This window comes from Erpetoichthys calabaricus, chromosome 8 (genome assembly GCF_900747795.2).
Source record: "Erpetoichthys calabaricus chromosome 8, fErpCal1.3, whole genome shotgun sequence".
In the NCBI taxonomy this organism is placed as follows: Eukaryota; Metazoa; Chordata; class Cladistia; order Polypteriformes; family Polypteridae; genus Erpetoichthys; species Erpetoichthys calabaricus.
Window position 1 is genome coordinate 187,445,364 of NC_041401.2, and position 18,813 is coordinate 187,464,176.

At 42.1% G+C, this 18,813-nt stretch overlaps 1 protein-coding gene across 4 annotated transcripts in view; it reads right to left on the bottom strand.

Annotated features, from left to right (window-relative positions):
• Positions 1–18,813, bottom strand: part of LOC114656379 (nck-associated protein 5-like) — a 771,015-nt gene that overhangs the window by 76,718 nt on the left and 675,484 nt on the right. For all 4 annotated transcript variants that reach the window (XM_028807983.2, XM_051930744.1, XM_051930745.1 and 1 more), the window contains 2 exons: positions 14,266–14,386; positions 5,444–5,619 (listed from right to left, as the gene is read on the bottom strand). In XM_028807983.2, coding sequence (XP_028663816.2) covers positions 5,444–5,619; positions 14,266–14,386 — 297 coding nt within the window. The remainder of the gene's footprint in view (positions 1–5,443; positions 5,620–14,265; positions 14,387–18,813) is intronic.

Here is an 18,813-nt window from a genome sequence, read left to right on the forward strand (position 1 = left end):
TCATATTTATGCAGAAATATAGAAAATTCTAAAGGGTTCACAAACCTTCAAGCACAACAGTAGGTCATCAGACTCCTGCAGTACGTCCGGGTGGGCTATACAAGGAGCCAGCAGCCACCACTCCAGGTCGGGTGGTAGTGGATGAAGCTTGCGGGAGAGGAGTGGTGAAGAGGAAGAGAAAGAGAAGAAGTATTGTGTGGGCTTGTGCTTATTTGGACTGTGTTGGGAACAGGGAGGCGAAGCAAAGAAAATAAAAATATTTATTTGTTTTATCAGTGTGCCCCCTGCGTCTGCCTGTGCCAGGTTGAGCGCTGGTATAGCGGCTTTTGTCACAAGGGTCATGGCAGACGAAGTCTAAACAGCTGCTATTTCACTAAAATAAAACTTCAGAATCCGATCCGTTTTGTAGTGCTTTATTTATGACTTCCCATTCATAACCCTTAAAACAGAAAGTAATAGAAAAACTGTCAGAAAGGGATGGATGGCTAAATGGCGAGAGTGAGACGACTCTGGGATTCTCTCCCCGGGCATACTGTAAGAAATCTGATAGCCTTGCCATAAAATAGCAAGTCATTATAATACATAAATAACCTGGCAAAGAAAACGACCCGTCTCTCGGCGGGCTTATTTTATTTATTTGAGAGTATTAAACCACCTCGTCTACATCAACCATCGCCGAATATCATTCCTTCGCGCATTTATTGTCTTATGTATAGAAGTTTGGAGTCACAAAGGTTCATAGCGAACATAATTCAAGATGTGCCGTTTGGAAAGTATTACCGGAAGGATGAAGGGGATTAATATTAATAATGCAGTTCAGCCATATTTGTGTGAATTATGTTCCGAAAACACTCACTTTCATGTCATATAAAGCTCTTACACTACATAAAGCAACTGCAGAGAAGTAATCAACTGGCAAAATAATTCACCATTATGGGAAAACCAAGCATGGTGTTAATAACTTCCTCCATTGACAATACACATCTGATCTTGAAGCGAAAAAGGGCAAAGCCAACCTTCAATCATTTGGGCTCAGTAATGGCCGCACCGTCTCCAGGTCTCCGACAATTGCATCAGGCTATAAAATATAATTCATTAAGCAAAAAAGTAGTACTCTGTTACATATAGGTGAGCCACACTTGATTATTATTACTTGAATTCTTAAAGCACAGGGTTCAAGTGGCCATTTTAGCATGAAAAGTCAAGTGGGGCCACGCAGAATTGGGACAGAGGAGCAGAGTTATTAGAAGATCCGAGACAAGGAAACGAGCTCAGCTCCTGCCTGACTTGTGTGACCCTCAGCAAGTCACCCGACGTGCCTGCCCTCCAAATTTCAAGAAACATCTGTACACAGTTATGACGCACACTGATCTTATCAGTTGCTTTTGGATAAAATAAAACATTCTGACCAAAAAATAACTGGAGACAGTGCACCAATACTTGTCTGTTACCCTGATTAAAAATGAGCTCCGTAAAAAGAATTCATTGAAAGCCTGATCAGCTGGACATGAAGTCAAAGAGTACAGTGCATCTGGAAAGTATTCCCAGCACATCACTTTTTCCACATTTTGTTATGTTACAGCCTTATTCCAAAATGGATTAAATTCATTTTTTACCTCAGAATTCTACACACAACACCCCATAATGACAACGTGAAAAAAGTTTACTTGAGGTTTTTGCAAATTTATTAAAAATAAACAAATTGAGAAATCCCATGTCCATAAGTATTCACAGCCTTTGCTCAATACTTTGTCGATGCACCTTTGGCAGCAATTCCAGCCTCAAGTCTTTTTGAATATGATGCCACAAGCTTGGCACACCTATCCTTGGCCAGTTTGGCCCATTCCTCTTTGCAGCACCTCTCAAGCTCCATCAGGTTGGATGGGAAGCGTCGGTGCACAGCCATTTTAAGATCTCTCCAGAGATGTTCAATCAGATTCAAGTCTGGGCTCTGTCTGGGCCACTCAAGGACATTCACAGAGTTGTCCTGAAGCCACTCCTTTGATATCTTGGCTGTGTGCTTAGGGTCGTTGTCCTGCTGAAAGATGAACCGTCGCCCCAGTCTGAGGTCAAGAGCGCTCTGCAGCAGGTTTTCATCCAGGATGTCTCTGTACATTGCTGCAGTCATCTTTCCCTTTATCCTGACTAGTCTCCCAGTTCCCCACAGCATGATGCTGCCACCACCATGCTTCACTGTAGGGATGGTATTGGCCTGGTGATGAGCGGTGCCTGGTTTCCTCCAAACATGACGCCTGGCATTCACACCAAAGAGTTCAATCTTTGTCTCATCAGACCAGAGAATTTTCTTTCTCATGGTCTGAGAGTCCTTCAGGTGCCTTTTGGCAAACTCCAGGCGGGCTGCCATGTGCCTTTTACTAAGGAGTGGCTTCCGTCTGGCCACTCTACCATACAGGTCTGATTGGTGGATTGCTGCAGAGATGGTTGTCCTTCTGGAAGGTTCTCCTCTATCCACAGAGGACTTCTGGAGCTCTGACAGAGTGACCATCGGGTTCTTGGTCACCTCCCTGACTAAGGCCCTTCTCCCCCGATCGCTCAGTTTAGATGGCCGGCCAGCTCTAGGAAGAGTCCTGGTGGTTTTGAACTTCTTCCACTTACGGATGATGGAGGCCACTGTGCTCATTGGGACCTTCAAAGCAGCAGAAATTTTTCTGTAACCTTCCCCAGATTTGTGCCTCAAGACAATCCTGTCTCAGAGGTCTACAGACAATTCCTTTGACTTCATGCTTGGTTTGTGCTCTGACATGAACTGTCAACTGTGGGACTTTCTATAGACAGGTGTGTGCCTTTCCAAATCATGTCCAGTCAACTGAATTTACCACAGGTGGACTCCAATGAAGCTGCAGAAACATCTCAAGGATGATCAGGGGAAACAGGATGCACCTGAGCTCAATTTTGAGCTTCATGGCAAAGGCTGTGAATACTTATGTACATGGGATTTCTCAATTTTTTTTATTTTTAATAAATTTGCAAAAACCTCAAGTAAACTTTTTTTCACGTTGTCATTATGGGGTGTTGTGTAGAATTATGAGGTAAAAAATGAATGTAATCTATTTTGGAATAAGGCTGTAACATAAGAAAATGTGGAAAAAGTGATGCGATGGGAATACTTTACGGATGCACTGTAGATAGATAGATAGATAGATAGATAGATAGATAGATAGATAGATAGATAGATAGATAGATAGATAGATAGATAGATAGATAGATAGATAGATAGATAGATAGATGTGAAAGGCACTATAAGATAGATAGATAGATAGATAGATAGATAGATAGATAGATAGATAGATAGATAGATAGATAGATAGATAGATAGATAGATAGATAGATAGATAGATAGATAGATAGATAGATAGATAGATAGATAGATAGATAGATAGATATTTTATTAATCCCAAGGGGAAATTCCCATACTCCAGCAGCAGCATACTGATAATAACAATATTAAATTAAAGACTGATAACAATGCAGGTATACAAACAGACAATAACTTTTTATAATGTTAACGTTTACCCCCCCGGGTGGAATTGAAGAGTCACATAGTGTGATGGAGGAACGATCTCCTCAGTCTGTCAGTGGAGCAGCATCAGACAGATGCTGAGTTTGAACAAAGACCAAGTCACCGAGCTCGTAGTGCACTTTCCGATGACGGGTGTTATAATACCTGGCTTGTCTCGAGGTTGACCTCACCAACCTCGCCTGTACCTTCGTTCGTAATTCCTCTAGGGTTGCCAGCGTATGATATTGGGGTGTATCTGGCAAAGGGACAGATTCTATTAACCGATCAAGTGGGCCTTTGATTTGACGACCCAGGGCAACCAGTGCAGGAGTTTCACCAAAAGCCCCTCGTGCTATTTATAAAGTCCCTCCCAGCCACATTATAAAGTGATGGACCATCCAGAAGGCCAACTCGAATGACATGTTATGTAACAGCCTTGCTACACTTTTCTTTATTGTTTAGGGGTAAGGGAGGGTTTACTATAAATATTTGTATTCTTATATACAGTATACAGTTCGGATAAGTGGTGGTTTGCACACACACATATATTTATTATTGAACATTTGTCTGTCTTTTCAAGTTACAATATACAGCCGCGTTTGATTTTACATATCTGTTTACTGTTTCTGGTTAGTTCGTCGTGTCGGGAAAAATAAGACAACTTGTAAGGAGTACTCAACACCAACATACAGGGTGGTCCAGATCTAATTATGCAACTTTTAATGCAATGCAGAAAAACAATGCAAGACAAAAGAATTGTTCGAAATATCTTGTAATAAACGAAAATGGACTTACATTGAATTAATTCACTGATTTTCCATGTGATGTCCCACTTGTCCTTCATTCAGTTGTGAATTCTCTATGTAATAAACTTAATAAGTTATAGCTTAATGAAAATTGCATAATTAGATCTGGACCACCCTGTAGAATATACTACTATGTAGCCCCACTACAAAATGACATCATGTTTCTACTTAGTGAGCTTCATTTGCGATGCAATTTTCCAGTGTCATACCAACTTTTAGATGCCCAATTTGTACTCCTCCCGCTGTCACCGTTTTCAACGAAAATATAAAAGTCCGGAAGGTTTATGAACATCCCTCGTACAAAGCAATCAAAATGATTCATGATCCATCCATCTTCCAACCCGCTGAATCCGAACACAGAGTCACGGGGGTCTGCTGGAGCCAATCCCAGCCAATTACAGGGCACAAGGCAGGGAACCAATCCCGGGCAGGGCGCCAGCCCACCGCAGTGATAATGATGATGACTACTCCAAAATACCAAGGTGCACAAGTTCAGACACACTTTAAATTGCATCACAAAAAAATAAAAAATCAACCAGTGGGTCACATAAAGGGGCCCTCGAGCCTCAAGACAGAACTGGAAAGTCCAGGCTGCACATCCGCACCCACCTGGGCCAGGGAATGAAGAAACATGGCAGGGGATCAAAGGGGCAGTCGATTAACTAAGAAACAGGATAGCTATGCCAGGCACAAAGAAATGTTCACCTTCTCTGAAAAGAAATTAAGCGTCTCACGGAAAATCGGAAAATATTCATTATGACGACTAAGCTGAATTCACAATAAATCCTTTAACAATACCTTACGAGGGTCGTTTGAAACACTGTTTTTTGGAAAAAAATCGCTTCAAACGTCTCTAGAACGTCAACAACGCTTTGTTTCCGACTGAAATTTTGCTTTACCTAGTTTGAAGAGTGTCGCTCGCTAGCCATGACGTCACCAAATAAATTGTGCCGCCTTCTCATAGAAATTTACCAAACTTATCAAACGACCCTCGTAAATTCAGGCGAGTTCATCACTTATTTCACTTTTGCAAAACAGCGCCATCTTCTGGGAGACACAGAGATGCCTCTGCAGGCCTCATAATGCGATCGAGTCAATAAAATTAGTGGACACTTACACTGTGACTGTCTGCAGACCTTTCTTCGTGTGAGTCGCTGTGCACGTACTTGAAATGCGTCTCGCCTTTGCCTTCGTCTTTTTCATAATGGATATAAACCTCGTGCTGGTAGAAATCCAGTATGGAAATGGGACTTCTCATAAAATTCTTCTGCACAGTCAGTTCATCTACATCAACTGAAGAAGGAAAAAAAAACAGTGAAATCAATAGGAACTACACAACCACAACTAGGTTTCATTTAAAAACAGTACTTTAATACGAAAACGAAATCCATCGAGACTAGCATTAGGACATGGTAACTTTCGACGAGAACAGACCATCCAGCCTAACAAAGCTCACCAATTCTTTCCACGTAATTTCTCGAAAACAACATCAAATCGAGTTTTGAAGATCCCTGCTGTCTACCACACTACTTGGTCACTTATCCCACGAGTCTGTAGTTCTCTACGCGAAGAAAAACTTCCTCATGTTTGTGTGAAGTTTACCTTTAACAAGTGTCCAACTGTGTCCCCATGGTCTTGATGAACACATTTTAACGTATAAGTGTCGACCCACTCGACTAATTTCTTTGATACTTCGAAAACCTCTTTGCCTCCGTTTGCTTAAATTGAAATGGCTCAACTCCTTCAGTCTTCCCTCATATCACATTTCCTACAGTCGTGGATTCAGACTAGTAGCTCTTCTCTAGCATTTCCACATCATTTATGGAAACATCTCTGTCCACACTAAAACAACCGAAAACGCATTTGGAAGGGCTTTCACCAACAACTGGGCATGTGCACATCGTCGGAAACAGGACGCGGAAGTGTCCTCCAGACTAGATACTCATTTGCAGCTTGTGTTTTCACACAAAGGACATCAATTATGAATATGAAAAATTGATAATGAGATGGAATTGTTATTGAGAGTGACACACAAATACGGGCGAGCAAAGCGGCAAAGAAAATGTAACGTGATGCAATGTAGAGCAACCAAAAGCGCATACGGTGTAGACTTTTGCCAACAACTAGGTTAAAATGAAATCCATCGAGACTAGCATTAGGACATGGTAACTTTCGACGAGAACAGACCATCCAGCCTAACAAAGCTCACCAATTCTTTCCACATAATTTCTCGAAAACAACATCAAATCGAGTTTTGAAGATCCCTGCTGTCTACCACAGTACTTGGTCACTTATCCCATGAGTCTGTAGTTCTCTACGCAAAGAAAAACTTCCTCATGTTTGTGTGAAGTTGACCTTTAACAAGTGTCCAACTGTGTCCCCATGGTCTTGATGAACACATTTTAACGTAACAGTGTCGACCCACTCGACTAATTTCTTTGATACTTGGAAACGCTTCAGTTCTAAAACCTCTTTGCCTCCGTTTGCTTAAATTGAAATGGCTCAACTCCTTCAGTCTTCCCTCATATCACATTTCCTACAGTCGTGGATTCAGACTAGTAGCTCTTCTCTAGCATTTCCACATCATTTATGGAAACATCTCTGTCCACACTAAAACAACCGAAAACGCATTTGGAAGGGCTTTCACCAACAACTGGGCACGTGCACATCGTCGGAAACAGGACGCGGAAGTGTCCTCCAGACTAGATACTCATTTGCAGCTTGTGTTTTCACACAAAGGACATCAATTATGAATATGAAAAACTGATAATGAGATGGAATTGTTATTGAGAGTGACACACAAATACGGGCGAGCAAAGCGGCAAAGAAAATGTAACGTGATGCAATGTAGAGCAACCAAAAGCGCATACGGCATAGACTTTCACCAACAACTGTGCACGTGCGCATTGACAGAAATAGGTGGCGGAAGTGTCCTCCAGACTAGATACTCATTTGCAGCTTGTGTTTTCACACAAAGAACATCAATTATGAATACGAAGAACTGACGATGAGACAGAATTGTTATTGAGAGTGACACACAAATACGGGCGAGCAAAGCGGTGCCACCACCACCTAATCAAAGCACCGTGATGTCCCCACATTGATGGATTAAAGGCCAAAAGTCCATGTTTTCGTCATCATCATGTCCTTCCATGAAAACCCTGAATACAATGAGGACTGATCATTTATGTTAGGTAGAATACCTAGAGGGGGCTGGGTGGTCTCGTGTCCTCGGACCCCCTGCAGATTTAATTTTTTCGCCAGCCGCCTGGAGTTTGTTTTGTTTTTTCTGTCCTCCCTGGCCATCGGACCTTACTCTTATTCTATGTTAATTAGTGTTCTCTTATTTTAATTCTTACTTTGTCTTTTTTCTCTTTCTTCATCATGTAAAGCACTCTGAGCTACATTATTTGTATGAAAATGTGCTATAGAAATAAAAATTGTTGTTGTTGTTGTTTTACACCCCTGAGGCTGACGACACTCTACATGTGAGACATTATGAGAAAGTTAAAGGATGAAGTGATCCAGATGCTTTTTTTTTTCTTCTTTTTACTTAATTAGCACATCCCTTACAATGGAGTAAGCTTCATTTGCTTAATTTTGCAGCTTCCACTATATTACGAGGCATTTTAATAATACCAATCACTGACATACCAAGACACGAACAGCAGAATCTGATTATCCAAGCATGCAGCTGAAAGAGAACATCTCTTAAGTTCATCAAGACTCGATGGCTGGATAAGAGGAGCAGATAATGCATACATTAACAGGCCTTGGAGACGTTTATGAGGGATTATCATCCTGAACACTGTGCGCCCCTGCCGTAAAAAAAAAAAAGACGGAGTTCATTAAACCAGAATCACAATGTACACGGGCCGATAACAATTTCTCAATAACTCTCTCTCTTTAACATTGGAAACACGCCTCGTTAAAAAAAATGAAAAAATGGCAGAGTTTGCCACCTAAGTAATCAGGGATGTGCAAGTTCACACCTCACAAGAACGAGCTCAGAGTTCAGTTCACACAGATGACGTTCATAGGTCACCATTTCAATGCTGAACGAGTTCATGTTCAGTTCATTTTGTAATTTTTAAGGAGTGAGAATAAATGACCCATGAGTTGACTTTTGTCAATTTTGCAAGCCTTATTTTAGACAGTGTTCCTGAATTAAATACAATAATTATGAAGACTTTTTTATTTAAATACACTTTATTGAGTTCTACCCAGCAACAAACATATATAACCATATATGCTAACTAGCTGTGTAAGCCCGTGCTGTAAAAAGCCCGGGGTCCTAAAAACTACAAGGAGGCTCCGCCCCCTGCTCACTTCGCTCGCCAACCCTGGTGTTGGGTAACCCGAAATACATTGATGAATGTATGAGATATATTGGAGTGTAAAGGTGTGGATAGATAGATAGATAGATAGATAGATAGATAGATAGATAGATAGATAGATAGATAGATAGATAGATAGATAGATAGATAGATAGATAGATAGATAGATAGATAGATAGATAGATAGATAGATATGAAAGGCACTATATAATAGATAGATAGATAGATAGATAGATAGATAGATAGATAGATAGATAGATAGATAGATAGATAGATAGATAGATAGATAGATAGATAGATAGATAGATAGATAGATAGATAGATACTTTATTAATCCCAGGGGGAAATTCACAGATGACGAACAAAGGAAGTATATTCATTAATCCTAATGAATGTTCGCTAATAGTGGACTCATTACAGAATGCGTTGTCAGCTAATTGGTGGAATTGTTTAGCGGCCGTTTGTCGTTCCTTTCTTTGCCGTTTATCTATTGACTCCGCTGTTTGAGAGGCGCGTTGTAGGCACCTACAATAATTGTATTCAGGCGGGCTCGCTTCTGTATGTCCGTTAGTTGAGATGTTTCGTTTTGGAGCCGTGACTCCTTTGGTTGCGTTGTTTGAGAAGCGTGTTGTAGGCGCCTGCGTTCATTTGTTTTATCCAGGCGGGCTCATTTTTGTAGCCCCGTTAGTCGAGCTCTTTCTTTTTGGAGCAGTGCCCGCTTTGCTTGCGGCATTTCAGACGCGCGCTGTAGGCGCCTGCGTTCATTAATTTTATGCAGGCGGGCTCGTTTTTGTATCTCCGTCAGTTGTGGTCTTTCGTTTTGAACCCGTGCCTGCTTTGCTTCCGCAGTTTCAGACGCGCGTTGTAGGCGTCTATGTACATTGTATTTGTCCATGCGGGCTCGTGTTTGTAGCTCCGTTAGTCGAGCTGTTTGGTTTTGGAGCCGAGACAGTTTTGCTTCGAAGGTTTCAGACGCACGTTGTAGGCGCCCACGTTTAATGTTTTTATCCATGCGAGCTCGTTTTTGTAGCTCCGTTAGTTGAGCTGGATCGCTTTGGAGCCGTGACCGTGACTCCATTAGTTATCCGTTGTCTACCGTTAGTAATATGGATAATTGCACTTACTAATAATGCATCACTGTAATGTGATTCACATATGCTATATGGTTTGGACGTGTGAGGATGCCGTACATTTAATACGGAGAGTTCGTTTATTCTTATTACCCGGACCATGCTGTGTAGTGTGGACATTTAGTTCAGAAGCGCGTTGTAGGCGCCTGCGCCTTTCGTACTTTCTCGCGCCTTCCGTTCTATGTTTGTGGACCTTTGCGGACCCCGTAGTGTCTTCCATTTGACTCTAGGGTGCAGTGCAGAATCCTCTTTTCTGTGTGGCTGTGTCGTTAGTCGTTAGCTATGGACGCGTTGTTGCTTCATGTCCTATTTACGTTAGTTGAGCTGTTTCGTTTCTGAGCCGTGACTCCTTCGTTCGCGGTGGATCAGACTTCGCTTGCGGTTTATGAGATGCGCGCTGTAGGTGCCTGCGCACTATGTCTCCTGGGTCCATCGCCGTGTACCTGCGTCTGTGCCTTCCGGTTTACCATTCTCGGTTAGTAATATGGATTGAAATTGTCAGAAAAAAAATTGAAATGTAGAGATGTCAGGTAACTGAAAGGAACGACTCTGGGCGTCTCTCTCCTAGGAGGATTCGTTTTGCTGACGTGCTTGCCTTTCTTGTGCATTAGCGGCGTGAGGAAAAGTAAAAGGGATACCGTTTTACCGATGTTAGCGGCTAAGCGAGTTTCTCCTTCTTCGGAGGTTTCATTTTGGTGTCGTGCTGGCCTCGCTTATATATTAGCGGCTATGCGACTTTGTATTTCTTTGGAGGTTTCAGTTTACTGATGTGATCGCCTCGCTTGTGCATTAGCGGCAGGAGGAAAAGTAAAAGGGATACCATTTTGCCGATGTTAGCGACTTTGTCTTTCTTCTGAGATTTCGTTTGGCCGTCGTGCTCGTCTCAATTGTATATTAGCGGCTAAGCAACTTGGTCTTTCCTTGTCGGTTTCGTTTTGCTGATGTGATCGCCTCGCTTGTGTATTAGTGGCTAAGCATGTCTCTCTTTCTTCGGAGGATTCGTTTTGTCATCGTGCTCATCTCAATTGTATGTTAGCGGCTAAGCGACTTTGTCTTTCTTTGGATGTTTCGTTTTACTGATGTGCTCGCCATGCTTGTATGTTAGCAGCTAAGTGATTTTGTCTTTCCTCGTCAGTTTCGTTTGGCTGATGTGCTCGCCTCACTTGTGTATTAGTGGCTAAGCAAGTGGCTCTTTCTTCGGAGATTTTGTTTTGCAGTCGTGCTCATCTCAATTGTATGTTAGCGGCTAAGCGACTTTGTCTTTCTTCGGAGATTTCGTTTTGCCGTCATGCTCGTCTCAATTGTATGTTAGCGGCTAAGCGACTTTATCTTTCTTCGGAGATTTTGTTTTGCCGTCATGCTCGTCTCAATTGTATGTTAGCGGCTAAGCGGCTTTGTCTTTCTTTGGAGGTTTCGTTTTACCGATGTGCTCGCCATGCTTGTATGTTAGCAGCTAAGCGACTTTGTTTTTCCTCGTCATTTTCGTTTGGCCGATGTGCTTGCCTCGCTTGTGTATTAGTGGCTAAGCAAGTGTCTCTTTCTTCGGAGATTTCGCTTTGTCGTCGTGCTGGCCTCGCTTGTATATTAGCGGTTAAGCGACTTTGTCTTTCTTCAAAGGTTTCATTTTGCTGATGTGTTCGCCTCGCTTGTGTATTAGAGGAAGGAGGAAAAATAAAAGGGATACCGTTTTGCCGATTTTTTTTTTTTCCGATTTTGCCAACTCTGTCTTTCTTCTGAGATTTCATTTTACTGACCTGCTGGCCCCACATGTGTTATTAGCGGCTAAATGGGTTTTCTGTTTCTTCGGAAGTGGAGCCCTTACTCCAACTCCACCTCTCACTTCCGGGCCAGACAGACACACACACTTCCACGCGTATAGACGTTTAGATATAAGATATCGTCCCGGTCAAAAAAAAAGAAATTAAATCGATGCCAAGTATCCATATAAATGGCTGCTCTATTTCCAACTGTGTGACACAAATCGTGACTGTGCAGCCAGCATGCAGGTGAGCTAACCGATTACACTGGCAATCAAAATTCATCTCACATATTGCATGTCCAACGGAGAAAAATATAAAGTGGCCTTGTGAAGTCCAAAAGCAGAAAGCGGAGCTTCACCGCGTGCTCGTGTCAGCAGGGGTGCAACTTCAGCACAAGCAGGCCGACACAGACAGCGGCGATTTGATTTGACGTTATTTTTTCTGATTACAAATAAATGGCAAAAAATTCGTATGAAATAAATATACGTAATAATCTACTATTTGTGCCTATCTGAATATCATATTCAGATTCAGCTCCACCCCTACATTACAGGGTAAGGCAAAACGTTTAATCTGGACCAAAACCAGATCCAGAATGTCACGTATAACTGAACGCGCACACGTTCAAGTTCTTCACTTGCAAATACGTTACGTGAGTTTACCGTTCTCGTTCAATGAAGGCGCTCTTTGCAACTCGTTCATTCACAACACTGTATGTAATATCGTAAAATGGCTCTAAACGTGAATGTTCTGTTCGGCGGAGTTCAGTTTATAATTATACACTGCAAAAAATGAAATCTTAACAAGCCAGAAAATCTTGAAAAGAAATAATAGTTATTCTTAAAATAAAAAAAACAAGATCTGACTTGAGTAGATTTGTATGTGTAAGATACATAATCTCATTTTTAGAAAATGTAACAAGTTAACAAGTTAAACTTTCTCACTATATTGGCAGATAATTTTGCTTGATTCTAATACCTTTTTCTTGTTTTTCTTGCTATCTATCTATCTATCTATCTATCTATCTATCTATCTATCTATCTATCTATCTATCTATCTATCTATCTATCTATCTATCTATCTATCTATCTATCTATCTATCTATCTACAGTGCATCCAGAAAGTATTCACAGCGCATCACTTTTTCCACATTTTCTTATGTTACAGCCTTATTCCAAAATGGATTAAATTCATTTTTTTCCTCAGAATTCTACACACAACACCCCATAATGACAACGTGAAAAAAGTTTACTTGAGGTTTTTGCAAATTTATTAAAAATAAAAAAAACTGAGAACACACATGTGCATAAGTATTCACAGCCTTTGCCATGAAGCTCACAATTGAGCTCAGGTGCATCCTGTTTCCCCTGATCATCCTTGAGATGTTTCTGCAGCTTCACTGGAGTCCACCTGTGGTAAATTCAGTTGACTGGACATGATTTGGAAAGGCACACACCTGTCTATAGAAGGTCCCACAGTTGACAGTTCATGTCAGAGCACAAACCAAGCATGAAGTAAAAGGAATTGTCTGTAGACCTCCGAGACAGGATTGTCTCGAGGCACAAATCTGGGGAAGGTTACAGAAAAATTTCTGCTGCTTTGAAGATCCCAATGATCACAGTGGCCTCCATCATCCGTAAGTGGAAGAAATTCGAAACCACCAGGACTCTTCCTAGAGCTGGCCGGCCATCTAAACTGAGCGATCGGACTGATGAGACAAAGATTGAACTCTTTGGTGTGAATGCCAGGCGTCATGTTTGGAGGAAACTGGGCACCGCTCATCACCAGGCCAATACCATCCCTACAGTGAAGCATGGTGGTGGCAGCATCATGCTGTGGGGATGTTTTTCAGCGGCAGGGACTTGGAGACTAGTCAGGATAAAGGGAAAGATGACTGCAGCAATGTACAGAGACATCCTGGATGAAAACCTGCTCCAGAGCGCTCTTGACCTCAGACTGGGGCGACGGTTCATCTTTCAGTAGGACAACGACCCTGAGCACACAGCCAAGATATCAAAGGAGTGGCTTCAGGACAACTCTGTGAATGTCCTTGAGTGGCCCAGCCAGAGCCCAGACTTGAATCTGATTGAACATCTCTGGAGAGATCTTAAAATGGCTGTGCACCGATGCTTCCCATCCAACCTGATGGAGCTTGAGAGGTGCTGCAAAGAGGAATGGGCGAAACTGGCCAAGGATAGGTGTGCCAAGCTCGTGGCATCATATTCAAAAAGACTTGAGGCTGGAATTGCTGCCAAAGGGGCATCGACAAAGTATTGAGCAAAGGCTGTGAATACTTATGGACATGGGATTTCTCAGTTTTTTTATTTTTAATAAATTTGCAAAAACCTCAAGTAAACTTTTTTCACGTTGTCATTATGGGGTGTTGTGTGTAGAATTCTGAGGAAAAAAATGAATTTAATCCATTTTGGAATTAGGCTGTAACATAAGAAAATGTGGAAAAAGTGATGCGCTGTGAATACTTTCTGGATGCACTCTATCTATCTATCTATCTATCTATCTATCTATCTATCTATCTATCTATCTATCTATCTATCTATCTATCTATCTATCTATCTATCTATCGTGCCCATATGTTAAGACGGCCCTGACTACTGTTACAATGAATACTCCAGACCATAAAAAACACTCACAGTATTTATATGCACACATGTAATCGGGTTAAGATGAATGAATACTTTGGCATACGCTTACTTTTCTTGCCGTTTTGGATCTGATCCATCAAGACTTCCTCCACATCGTTCATTTCATGCTCCGACTCTGTGTCCGCATCGCTGCTGCTGGCGGAGTATGTACACGCCCGCACCGTCTTGTCCTGCACAAATGCATAAAGCATAACTTTTAGGCAAAACAATAGCCTCACCTAATTAACAAAAGGACATATTAAATCTGTACAGCTTGGCTATTTCATCGTGCCCAAAACCATAGAGCACCTTCAGAAAGACCCCTTCATGTTTTTTTCACTTTGTTATGTTGCAGCCTTGTGCTAAAATCATTCATTTTATTCCAACCCCCCTCATCAAGCAACACCTGAATACCCCAGAGTGACAATGTGAAAGCAGAATTTTAGTAATATTTGCAAACTTATTAAAAATAATAACGTGAAATATCACTGTGGCATAAGGCCGGGGCGCCTCTAAACTGGAAGGACCGGGAGAGGGAGCATACCCAGAGCCGCCCCCCCCCCCCCACCCCGGGTAGGGGTGGTACCTCGAACTCCTGTAGGGCTCCATGGGAGCTGGAATTTGGTGCAGCCATGTTGGGTTCCAAGGGCGCCACCAGGGGGTGCTGCAGCAGGAGTTGCTAAGCCCTTAATTGACAGAACAAGGTCATCGAGCACCTCCGGGTGCCTTATAAAAGGAGCCAGCGGCCACTACTCCGGATGCCAGAGTCGGGCAGAGGAAGACAGAGCTTGTCAGGTGGAGTGCAGAAGAAAGAGAAGTGTGTTTTGTGCTGTGCTGGAACTGAGCTGTACGCTGTAGAAGCTGTAGAGGTTCATTAGCAGCAAAAACAGGTCACTAATTAAGAAAAGGGTTAGAATGAAAACCTGCAGCCACTGCGGTCCTTCAGGACCAGAGCTGGGGACCCCTGGCATAGACAACGATGGAAACTCTAACAGAAGATGAATGCGGGAAACTCAAATCTTTAAATTCGAACAAACTGGATGAAAAATATAAAACAAACATTCAAAATGCCGCAAGAAAACCATGAAACTAACAGCAAAATTTGCGATCAGGCCAAACCGTTCTGTCGCTTTACTGGATAAAATAAACTTTTCTAATTTTAGGTGTCATTAGAGCTCTTTTAAAAGAATTCATTTAACTCGATTTAAAAAGGAAACATTTCCTGTCTGTTCTCGCCATTTCATCTGATGAGTTCTTTGCAGCATTTCCAGGGTGGCAGGCTAAATGTGTCAAACCGTGGGCACAGATACACAATTCAGAAACAGAACTAAATAAAACAAAATTAAAAACAACCTCAAGTGCGACTTCATTTTTCCTTCCCCTTGCAGATTATGTAACGTACTGTACATTCTGATTCATTTCTGTGGAGTTTCAAATGAATCCTTTGTTTCCTCCAACTCAAAAAAGCCTGCTGCTTGTTCACAACAAAAGACGGTTGCTAAGTACAATGAGCACACACTGTAATACGTCACAAAGCTGTGCCGTTACAATTTGATTTTTCAATTAAAGTTAGCAGGTGTAGCAGTGACGCAGCTTTTTGTGGCCTGTGCTGACTCCTGATGGATCCATCATCCAGGGTGTGAATCAAATGCCATGACTTCATCTGCACATTCTGTTCATCACTGCATCGATTTCTCTGGCGTCTTATCCTTGAATCATTTTTTAGAACACTCAAGACGAGAACAGGCCATTCAGCCCAAACAAAGCTCGCCAGTCCTGTCCACTTATTTCTTCCCAAAAAACATCAAGTCGAGTTTTGAAAGTCCCTAACGTCTTACTGTCCACCACACTACTGGGTCGCTCATTCCAAGTGTCTATCATCCTTTGTGTAAAGAAAAACTTCCTAATGTTTGTGCGAAATTTACCCTTAACAAGTTAATGTGTTCTTGATGAACTCATTTTAAAGTCACCGTCTCGATCCACTGGACTAATTCCCTTCAACACATCAGTCAGATCTCCTCTTAATCTTCTTCTGTTCAAACTGTAAAGGCTCAGCTCCTTTAATTTTTCCTCATCACTCATCCCCTGTAGCCCTGGAATCAGCTGAGTTGCTCTTCTCTGGACCTTTTCTAGTGCTGCTATGTCCATTTTGTAGTCTGGAGACCAAAACTGCACACAGTACTCAAGATGAGGCCTCACCAGTATGTTATAAAGCTTCAGAATAACCTCCTGTGACTTGTACTCCACACATCAAGGCGCTATATAACCTGATATTCTGTTAGCCTTTTTAATGGTTTCTGCACACTGTCTGGCAGTTGATAGTCCACTATGAGTCCTAAGATCTTTAATGGTTTCTCATTATCTGTAGCCTTGAATCAGCCTGGTCGATCTTCTCGGGACTTCTTCTAGTGCTGTTATTTTCTTTTGTAGACCAAAACTGCACCCGGTACTCCAGATGAGGCCTCACCAGTGTGTTATAAAGTTTAAGCAGAACCTCCTGTGACTTGTACTCTGCACATCAAGGCGCTATATAACCTGACATTCTGTTAGCCTTATTTTTTTTTTGATTTTATTAATTTTTATCATTCCATACAAATAGATCAGTTTTTACAAGAAATAGGATTGAAAACAGATCGACTCTGTTAGCCTTATTAATGGCTTCTGAACACTGTTGGGAAGTTCATAGTGTCAAATCCTTTTAATCTTTCCTAATAATTCATCCCCTGTAGCCCTGGACTCAGCCTAGTTGCTCTTCTCTGGACATTCTCTACTGCTGTTATGTCCTTTTTGTAGCCTGGAGACCAAAACTGCACACAGAACTCCAGATGAGGCCTCACCAGTGTGTTATAAAGCCTGAGCAGAACCTCCTGTGACTTGTACTCCACACATCAAGGCGCTATAAAACCTGATATTCTGTTAGCCTTCTTAATGGCTTCTGTACTCTGTCTGGCAGTTCATAGTGTTAAGTCCACTACGACTCCTAACTCTTTTAATCTTTCCTCATAACTCATCTCCTGTATTCCTGAATCAGCCTAGTTGCTCTTCTCTGGACCTTTTTCTAGTGCTGCTATGTCCTTTTTGTAGCCTGGAGACCAAAACCGCACCCAGTACACCAGAAGAGGCCTCACCAGTGTGTTATAAAGCCTGAGCAGAACCTCCTGTGACTTGTACTCCACACATTAAGGCGCTATATAACCTGACATTCTGGTAGCCTTCTTAATGGCTTCTGAACACTGTCTGGAAGTCGATAGCTTAGAGTCCACTACGACTCCTAAGTCCTTCTCATAATGTGGACTCTCGATTTTCAGACCACCCATTGTGTATTTAAACCTCACATTTTTACTTCCTATGTGTTATTCTTTACATTTACTGATATTAAATTTCATCTGCCACAAATCTACCCAAGCCTGTATGCTATCCAAGTCCTTCTGTGATGATATAACGGATTCCAAATTATCTGCTAATCCACCTATTTTGGTATCATCTGCAAACTTAACCAGCTTGTTACTTATATTCCTATCTAAATCATTTATATTTATTAAAAATAGCAGCGGCCTCAGCACTGCCCCCTGCTGGTCACCACTCTTAACATCGGCCAATTCTGATGAGGTTCCTCGCACCTTCACCCTCTGCTTCCTGTGTCTGAGCCAATTCTGCACCCATCTACAAACATCACCCTGAACTCCCACATCTTTTAGTTTGATGCCCAACCTCTCAAGTGGCACCTCATCAAATGCTTTCTGAAAGTCCAGATAAATAATCTCATCTGCTCCATTCTGGTCGTATCCTTTTGTTGCCTCCTCATAGAATTCCAGCCTGTTAGTAAAACACGACCTCCCTCTTCTGAGCCCATGCTGACTGTTCCTGATAACTCCTGTCCTTGCCAGGTGTTGCTCAATCTTATCCTTAATAATTCCTTCCATTATTTTTCCTGTGATGCACGCTAAGCTTACTGTCCTCTAGTTGCTTGGATCTGCCCGGTCACCCTTTTTATATAATGGGATGATATTTGCCATTTTCTAGTCCTTCAGAATCCCTCCAGTGCACAATGACTTCCTAAAAATATGTGTCAATTTGCACTGCAGTAACTGTTGGTGGCCAGCTGGCAAATGCCTGGACTAGAATACACCATGGTATGATTCCACGACAAAACACTTGGCATAGTCGGCAGGATTTGCACTGTAAATGAATTGATTGTAGTGGCATTGCGGCACAAAAAGTAGGAGCCAAGTGAAAGAAAGTTCAGATGACGTCACCAGGAAAGGCTCAACTTGCAATGCACACAAGTGTAGGAGTTCTTCTATTAACCTACAATGCGAATGAGGGCGTCTGTAAACGAGATGTCATGGGATCGCAGAGGGCAACCAGCAGTTGACTGACATCGACTGTGATGTGATTCCCAACAAAACAATTGATGTATTCAGAAAGATTTAGCTCAACTGAAGCCAGTGGATACAGGTAGTCCTGTTATAAGTTGTCCGCGGCATCGTGCAGGTTTTAAATAAAGAATCAGGTTCTGATTTCAGAACGGGGGTGCAGGTGGGCGCATGATTGCACTGCTCCGGGGTGAATATCTAAACTTGTCGCTGCTCTGATTCTGCCACAGCAAACCATTGAT